At 46.6% G+C, this 8,806-nt stretch overlaps 1 protein-coding gene across 1 annotated transcript; it reads left to right on the top strand.

The window, feature by feature from the left end:
* Nucleotides 1-1,361: 1,361 nt before the first annotated feature.
* Nucleotides 1,362-5,520, top strand: LOC148687125 (uncharacterized). The gene is made up of 3 exons (XM_088662499.1): nucleotides 1,362-2,409; nucleotides 3,611-4,813; nucleotides 5,150-5,520. The coding sequence occupies exons 1-3, from the start codon at nucleotides 1,362-1,364 to the stop codon at nucleotides 5,518-5,520; spliced, it is 2,622 nt and encodes an 873-aa protein (XP_088518625.1).
* Nucleotides 5,521-8,806: the final 3,286 nt, after the last annotated feature.

Genomic DNA, 8,806 nt, shown 5'->3' with positions numbered 1-8,806 from the left:
AAGTGCTTGCTTTCTTGGGAACTACAATTCCCAGCAACCATTGCACGTCCCACATAAACGATCAACACCTGGACCCATTTATCTGAGCAAACACTCAAGTGGGACAATGAAAGGACTTGAAATGAAGAAGGGAAGCCTGTGAATTCACCAATGCCTACCAGATGGGGTGAGCTGGAGCCTACCAAGAACTCAAGGTAAGACATGCTGAGATCTTCCTCTCTGTTTCCTCGTCGGCAGCATCCCTAAGGGGAGCTGGGTGAGTCAAAGGATGACAGCCCTTTGGAAGAATGAGAAAGTGAAAACAAGGCATTTCTCATTGTGGCAGCAGGAGGAATGTGGTTAGCAAGGAAGGGTGCAAAGGAGAGAGGTTAAGATGAGGTTAAGATGGGACGGGGTCAGGAAGGTACCTTTTGAGTTTTGCATTTTTTAAATATTTCACTAAGGGGGAGCTTGTTTAAGGCAGAGCTGCAACCCAGAGTCCACAACAAAAAGGTAAAGAAGGGCAGGGTGTGTATTAGGGCTTCTACAGGTGGAGGTTGCTACATTTCCTAGAGCAGGGTTAGGTAACCTAAGGAACATGAGCCAGATGTGGTCCAGTCACCTTCTCAATCCGGCCCATGGACGGTCCGGGAATCAGTGTGTTTTTACATGACTGGAATGTGTCCTTTTATTTAAAATGCATCTCTGGGTTATTTGTGGGGCCTGCCTGGTGTTTTTACATGAGTAGAAGGTGTGCTTTGACTTAAAATGCATCTCTGGGTTATTTGTGGGGCATGGGAATTCGTTCATTTTTAATACATCTATATCTATATATCTATATCTATATCTAGTCCGGCCCCCTCCACAAACTCTGAGGGACAGTGGTCCGGCCCACGGCTGACAAAGGTGGCTGACCCCTGTCCTAGAGCAAAGATCAAAAGAGTCTTAAAGGGAAGGAAGGCAGCTCAGTGGTAGAGTGCCTGCCTTGCATTGCAGAAGGTGGCAAGTTCAATCCCCAGTATCTCCACGTAGGGCCTGGGAGAGGCTTCCCATATGAAACCCTGGAGAGCTGCTGCCAGTCAGTGTAGACACCACTGAGCTAAGTGGCCAACATTAGTATTCCCTTGTGTACATGAGGGTCATGAAGGAAAAGAATCATTTGTCAGCCGTTTTCCTAAAATAGTAAGATGGAGAGTGTGCATGTGGGGATAACTCCTGTACTGTACTTCTAATTCTCTGTGTTTCCTGTTTCTCAAGATGCCTTGTTTAATATAATCTACTTTCCCAAACAGGCAAAGAGAAAGTGGCCGCCAGTAGATAAAGCAAAAGACGCCCGTGCCTACGAAGAAGGTTGTCAGGAGCCCAGTTGGACCACAGCCAGGATGATGATGTTTGATACTTCTAAGGAGCCAGACCTGTGCATTGTCTATGGGGAACCCATCAGGCCAAAGCCCATCATCCATAAGAGAACGGAGGGTCAGCAGAAAGCCCATCCAGTCGAGGAGGAGGGGGATATATTCCTTTTTCATGGAGGAAGTTGCCGAGCCTCCTGGGAAATCGCAGTGCAGACAACTCCTGGTGCTGCTAAGGAACAGGATGTGTGCATTGTGGGTGAGGAAAACATCTGGCAGTTCCCAAAAACCAGCGAGAGAAAGACGTGTTTGCAGAAAATCAGCTCAGAGGAGGGTCCAGTTCATAGCAATGGAGACTACAGTGTCCCAAATATACCTCCAGCCCAGACAATTGTTGATGCCACAGCCAGGATGATGATGTTTGATACTTCTAAGGAGCCAGACCTGTGCATTGTCTATGGGGAACCCATCAGGCCAAAGGCCATCATCCATAAGAGAACTGAGGGTCAGCAGAAAGCCCACCCAGTCGAGGAGGAGGAGGATGTACCCCTTCTTAGTGGAGGAAGTGGCAGATCCCCCTGGGAAATCACAGTACAGACAATTCCTGGTGCTGCTAAGGAGCAGGATGTGTGCATTGTTGGTGAGGAAAACATCTGGCACCACCCCAACATCTGTGAGAGAAAGGCATGTTTGCAAGAGACCCACCCAGTGGAGAGTCCCGTTCACAGCAAACTGGACTCCAGTGTCCCTCATGAATCTCCAGCCCAGACTGTTGTTGATGCTGCTAAGGGGCAAGACATCTGCATTGTGGATGAGCAAGGTGTCCTACAAAAGCACACCATCCACTTCAGAACTGGTTATCCTGAGGAAACACACCCAGGGCAGGATATACGGGTAATTAAGCCTATTCCTGGTGAAGGAGTTTGGAAAGGCCCCAATGAATCCACTTTCCAGCCCGCTCTTGATGCCACCAAGGAACAAGACTCCTGTTTTGGGTATGAGGAAATGGATCGTCAGAAATCCATTTTTCAAGGAAGAGCCCCCAGTGAAGCCACAGCTCAGAGAGGCATGGATGCTGGTAAGTAATGGGACTCCCAGGTGATGCATATTGAGGAGGCAAGTCCCAGGCAGAATTCCTTCTGAGCTCCAGGTCTTAATGACAAGAACACAGGGCTATTTTGGAGGTCATTCCATGCTACACCAACCTAGAGTAGACCCACTAAAAGTAATGGACTGTCATAGAACCCACTCTGTGTAGGTTCTATTTGCTGGGGAAACAACAGGACTGTTTGCTGTGAAAACTGTACTGCTCTTGACGTGTATGTATATACGGTGGACACTCGGGTTGCGAACATGATCCGTGTGGGAGGCACGTTCACAATCCGCAGCGCTGCGTCTGTGCACGGTCTGGTCATGATTCGGTGCTTCTGTGCATGCGCAAAGTGCGATTTGTATGGTCTCCTCTTGAGCATTAGAAAAGTTTCAATGCATCAGGAATTAGAAATCTTGATCTAACCTCATGATGGTCAAACAATATAGCTAAGCTTCCTAAAGTCAATGTAAGCTCTCAAGAATAGGATCTCTACAGGTAGGAACTTGCTGGTGAATCTGACGCCATGGCAAGACCAGACTCAGGATATTGAGCAGAGTGGAAAGAAAGGTCATGCATGATGGCAAATCATTGCCCACTTAGACAGCAATGGCCCAAAAGTATATCTGTAAGGGTGACTCCCTACAGGGGGCCAGCCCCCATCATCCTGGCATCCACCTCGTCAAGTACAGAGAGCACCAGTTCTGAAGCAGGCGGAGGAAGAGACTCGGAGGGGGACAAAAATCAGAGTGAGGAACAATGGGAAAGCTCGGGGGTGGAGAAATGCAGACAGGGGCTCGGGGATGTTGGAGAGCCAGGGCACCGACAGCTCAGGGAGGAAACTGAAAGGGCATCGTTCCTTCCGGCGCAAGAAGTAAGGAGAGCGCCGAGACGCAGGTCAAGGGGGAGGTGTTTTGGGGTGCCCCGACTACTTTGCTGGCGTAGGGACAGACATACGCCATTGCCGGATTCTGATTCAAGATTATTGGTCATGTTTTAAGCTGTCTCTACTCTGTAAATAATTAGCCCAATAAACGTCTTTGAAGACAAATTGGACTCAAGCGGAGTTACTCTAGAGTAGCCACGATGACCCTCTGACAATATCAAAAAGACAAAAACATATTAGATTGAATGTCTCAGTTTCCATCTCTCTTTGACATCCATGATTTCCTTCTCTCTTATCCAGCAGGTGTTGCACAGTGGAGACAAAACAGAAGGAAATATTCGGAAAAAGCACAGGATGAGATTGTGGAGCAGAACATCCTGAGTCAGAATGGACCAAGGAGGGGAAAGGGAAGCCACACAGAATGGAAGACAGATGAATCCGTCGTTCCTCAAAGTGGCTTCTTCACTAAGCAAGGAGACCAGCCAGAAAACCAAGATTCCTTCAGAACGTCCACAGAAGAGAAAACAGTTGAAAGGGCAGAGTCTGGAGGTATAAGCAGTGGGAGCAGAAAAAATGGAAACAGCCCCACGTGCCCTAGAGAGGTGAAGCGATTTACTTGTTTGGAGTGTGGAAGGAGCTTCAGGAATCAGACGCAGTTTGCTGCCCATCAGAGGATTCACACAGGACAGAAATCGCATAAATGTGCAGACTGTGGAAAGAGCTTCTGCAAGAAATCGAACCTTACAGTACATAAAAGAACCCACACAGGGGAGAAGCCTTTCAAATGTACCGTATGCAAGAAAAGCTTCACTAACAGCTCAAACTTTACTAAACATCAAAGAACTCACACAAGGGAGAAACCTTTCAAATGTTCAGAGTGTGATAAATGTTTCTCACAAAGCTCACACCTTACAATACATAAAAGAACCCACACAGGGGAGAAACCCTACGAATGCCCTGTGTGTAGAAAAAGCTTCACTGACAGCTCAAGCCTTACAATACATAAAAGAACCCACACAGGGGAGAAACCCTACGAATGCCCTGTGTGTAGAAAAAGCTTCATTGACAGCTCAAGTCTTAGGATACATAAAAGAACTCACACAGGGGAGAAACCTTTCAAATGTTCAGAGTGTGATAAATGTTTCGCACAAAGCTCACACCTTATAGTACATAAAAGAACCCACACAGGGGAGAAACCCTACGAATGCCCTGTGTGTAGAAAAAGCTTCATTGACAGCTCAAGTCTTGGGATACATAAAAGAACTCACACAGGGGAGAAACCTTTCAAATGTTCAGAGTGTGATAAATGTTTCGCACAAAGCTCACACCTTATAGTACATAAAAGAACTCACACAGGGGATAAACCTTTCAAATGTTCAGTCTGTAATAAATGTTTTGCTCAGAAGGCAAACCTTACTAGACACCAAAGGATTCACAAAGGGGAGAGAACCCATGAATGCTCAGTGTGTGGTAAGTGCTTCAGTCAGAAGTCAAACCTTACTGAACATCTAAAGCTTCACATGCGGAAGACCGCTTTTAAGTCATCACTGGGTAGAAAAATCTTTACTAAGAGCTCAAATCTTCCTAGCCAACAAATGATTCTCAAAAAGAAGTATAAATGTTCAGCTTGCAGGAAAAGCTATACTAAGTGGTCATACCTTACCAAACATAAAAGAATAGCACACAAAGCAGAGGAAACTTATAAATGCTCAGGGTGTAGAAAATGTTTCAGTAGCAAGTCAGTCCTTACTAGACATAAGAGAATCATACACAGATGGAACAAAGTCTATGCATGTTCCAAGTGCAGTCAATGTTTCCATTCAAGGAGACTTCTTATTGCACATCAAGGAACCCACACAGCACAGAAAACTTTTCAATGCTCAGAGTGTAGAAAAGGCTTCAGTCAAGAGGCAAATCTCCTTAAACATCAAAGAACTCACACAGGAGAGAAACCCTACAAATGCCCTGTGTGTAGAAAAAGCTTCAGTGAGAACGCAGGTCTTTCCAGACATACAAGGTCTTGCCATACAGGGGAGAAACTGTACAAGTGTGAAGAATGTGGAAAGAGCTTCACCCGTAAATCAGACCACAAGAGGCATCAAAAGCACCACACAAGGGAGACGCCCAACCAGGGTTCAAATCTCAGTCAGAGTTTAGATGATGAATCGAGACCTCATGAAGGTGAGAATGCACCACGCATGGAAACCATGTAACGTCTTCAACTATGCTAAGAAGGTCGCATCCACACAATACTTTTAAACCACCACCCCCAAGGAATCATGGGAACTTCAGTTCTTAAGGGAGCTGGCATTTGTAGGTCTATGAAGTACAAACTACTTTTCCCAGCATTCTTTAGATGAAGCCATGACAACAATTATAAATGTATGGTGTGGATGTGACCTCAGTCTCGGCATCCATCTTTATGGTATCACAGGAGCCACCCAGAGGCTACATCCCCCCAACCTTCCAATACCACACATAATCCATGCTTTGAGTGGGTTCTTGGATCTTTTTAGTGACGAGAACTCATTGCCTCAGGTTTTGTTGCCCATTTGTGGTGTGGATTCCAGGTGACATTATATATATATTAATCCACACCAAAGAGACGCCTTTTAAATGCTCAGAATGTGAGCAGGGCTTCCAGTTCAGCACGCAGCTCATCGCACATCAGAGAACCCATGAAGTGGAGAAAACATACAAATGCTCAAACTGCCACGAGGACTATACTTCTCCGTTTGATTTCATTAAACATAACAAGATGCACATTGAAGAAGGACCTTACAAATGCTCAGAATGTGAAGAGAGCTTCAGATGCAGCACCTCCCTTATGAAACATCAGAGAATGCATAGAGGAGAGGAGCCAGATTTTGGCCTAAGCCATGCTTCTGAACCAAGTCTTGGTGAACATAACGTAACCCGTCCTGAAAAGAAATACTTTGTATGTTCCAAGTGTTCCAGCACATTTGGGTGCAGCGGAAGCCTTGGGTTACATCAACTGAAGCATAAATAGGAGACATCATAAAGCTTCTCCGGCTGCAGCAAGACCCTTTTTAAATATCCAATTAATCAGCACAAGACAATTCCCACTAAATAGCCCACAAGTGTGGGAAAGCTTTTATGAAGCTTTTATGATTTCACATCAGTTGAATCGGCACAAGACAGCAATGGAGAGGCAGAGAAATGTTGCAAATACTCCTGTTTCTCTATTCTTCTACTCCAGTGTATTTCTTCAGTCACTGCTACCTCTTTTTAAATGCATGTTTTATTTGGGACTTGATTCTATAAGCACTTTCATGTGTTTTATGTATTTACCAATAAATTTTGTACGTTTTAACCCCTTTCTTCTTTTTTTATTAGTCTTGTCCCCTGTCCAGGTTGCCCTTTTAAACATACTGCTGCAGTGTTTATGAAATTGTTTGGGCTATTTTGTACTGCTTTTCTCATTGCACATGCCTGCAGAACCTATGGCTTGTGGGCCAATATGTCTTCTCCAAGCCATGGCTGCCCAACCATTAACTAGCAGCTGGTGGGCAGGAAGAAAGTGTTTAGTTAATTCATAGGTGGCTCATGGGAGGTAGCTCAAAATCACCAGCACGGGAAAGAAACTAAGAGAGGGGACACTGCAGCCCTAGCAATGCTCACTGTTGGTTCATGACACATGCCATGCGCCTTGGACACACACACCACATGCTCTGCCAGTTGGCATGCAGCAACAACATGGCACGGGTATATAAATGCATCGGGACCACGCCCTATGTTCCTCGTTGCAGAACTCGCAAGGACCCCAAATGCAAACACACTCCCACAGAGAGATGCCAAAGGACTGGCTATGGGAAGTTCCCTGTGAGAGACACACAGCTAAAGGGGTAGCACAGCCATAAGAGCCTTCTGGATCGGATCTGTCACAGTGGCCTGAGTGGGCTACTTCAGAGTAACGACTCTACACAGCTCTGCATTTTATCTTTTTATTGGTGCTGCGTATTTACAGTGCTAAAGGCAGTGCTATTTACAGAGACACATCTTATCCGCTTGAATCAGAACCTCCGAATGGCGTTTGGCGCGTTTTTCTCCAGCATAATAACTTGGGGAGACCCAGCCTCTTCCCCCTACGTTTTCTGCGCAATTCCGGAGTTGGGGGGATAGGTCTACCCCCCTTGTTTCCCCCTTCCTGTCCCACCTGGGACGATGGCTCCTCTACCCTGCCTGAGCCTTGGACACCACTTCCTGTTTCCCCACTTGAGTCGGAACTCTTCCTGCTTTCCTCAGCGCTCGGGGATGGGCTGGAACTCAGGAGGGGAGGGACTTCGCGATATCCCCTGTCCCTCACAGGATCAATTGCCCATCTAGTACAGCATCCTCCTTATGCAGGGGCCACCCTGATGTCCCGGGGAAAACCTTCAAGCAGGACCTCAGCCCAAGAGGATTCTGGTACAGTCAAACCTCGGTTGTCGAACGCAATCTGTTCTGGAAGCCCATACAATTTCTGAAATGTTCAGCAACCGAGGCGCAGCTTCCGAGTGGATGCAAGAGATGCTTGCACACAAGCAGAAGTCGTGCCAGACGTTGGGGTTCTGAAAAACGTTCAAAAACCAGGACACTTCTGGGTTTACGGTGTTTGGGAGCCGAAACATACGATAATGGAGGCATTCGAGAACCAAGGGTTGACTGTATCTGAAAGCATTACTGCTTCCGACCATTGAGGCAGAGCATAGCTATCATGAATAGTAGCCATCAACAGCTTTATCTGTCATAAATGGGTGCAATCTTCTTTGAAAGCCATTGTGTGACTGAGCACATGATCCTACCGGTTACTCTAGGCCAGGCATCCCCAAACTTCGGCCCTCCAGATGTTTTGGACTACAATTCCCATCTTTCCCCGACCACTGGTCCTGTTAATTTGGGATCATGGGAGTTGTAGGCCAAAATATCTGGAGGGCCGCAGTTTGGGGATGCCTGCTCTAGGCTTCCTGTGGTATTTGGAGTGGGTGCCTAAGGCTTGTTCTCATATTTCTTCCAGCCACTCTGGGTGTACAATGTGAAAATGATCATCATCTATTTCCCACCCAAACTACACATTGCGTTTTTTGTTTCTTTGCTGGATATACAAGCAACCAATTGTGTGGAATGATGGATGTTGTGGTCCTACAAACATTGGAAGGGCCACAGGTCCCCCACCCCCAGTATATATGTTTACACATCCCTGATATGTGCTGCTATAGGCTTTTGGGAAGTCAGTCTGGATAATACCCATGAGTGCCTTTCAGGTCTACGATCCTGTATCTGTGAGGTTAACATCTAGTACAGTGTTTTTCAACCACTGTTCCGCGGCACAGTAGTGTGCCGCGAGATGTTTCCTGGTGTGCCGTGGGAAGAATTTGAAAAATGCGCATGGAGCTGCTGTGGAGGAAAGCAGCTCCCACGAAGCTCATGAGAACCTGCTCGCAGGGAAGCGCTCCGACTGGGTTGAGGAGTTGGCGGCGGCACAACCCCGTGGCTGAG

The sequence above is a fragment of the Zootoca vivipara genome, chromosome 2 (genome assembly GCF_965207765.1).
Source record: "Zootoca vivipara chromosome 2, rZooViv2.hap1.1, whole genome shotgun sequence".
Lineage (NCBI taxonomy): Eukaryota > Metazoa > Chordata > Lepidosauria > Squamata > Lacertidae > Zootoca > Zootoca vivipara.
The sequence above is the reverse complement of the archived record's forward strand: the minus strand, read 5'-3'. Positions and strand labels throughout refer to the sequence as shown.

Bases quoted from the DNA above. Each gene is read 5' to 3' on its own strand.
- LOC148687125 (XM_088662499.1), top strand. From the start codon at position 1,362: ATGATGATGTTTGATACTTCTAAGGAGCCAGACCTGTGCATTGTCTAT. The intron at 2,410-3,610 runs GTAAGTAATGGG...CTTATCCAGCAG, and splicing joins TCAGAGAGGCATGGATGCTG to GTGTTGCACAGTGGAGACAA. The intron at 4,814-5,149 runs ATCTAAAGCTTC...TTCTTATTGCAC, and splicing joins GAAGTCAAACCTTACTGAAC to ATCAAGGAACCCACACAGCA.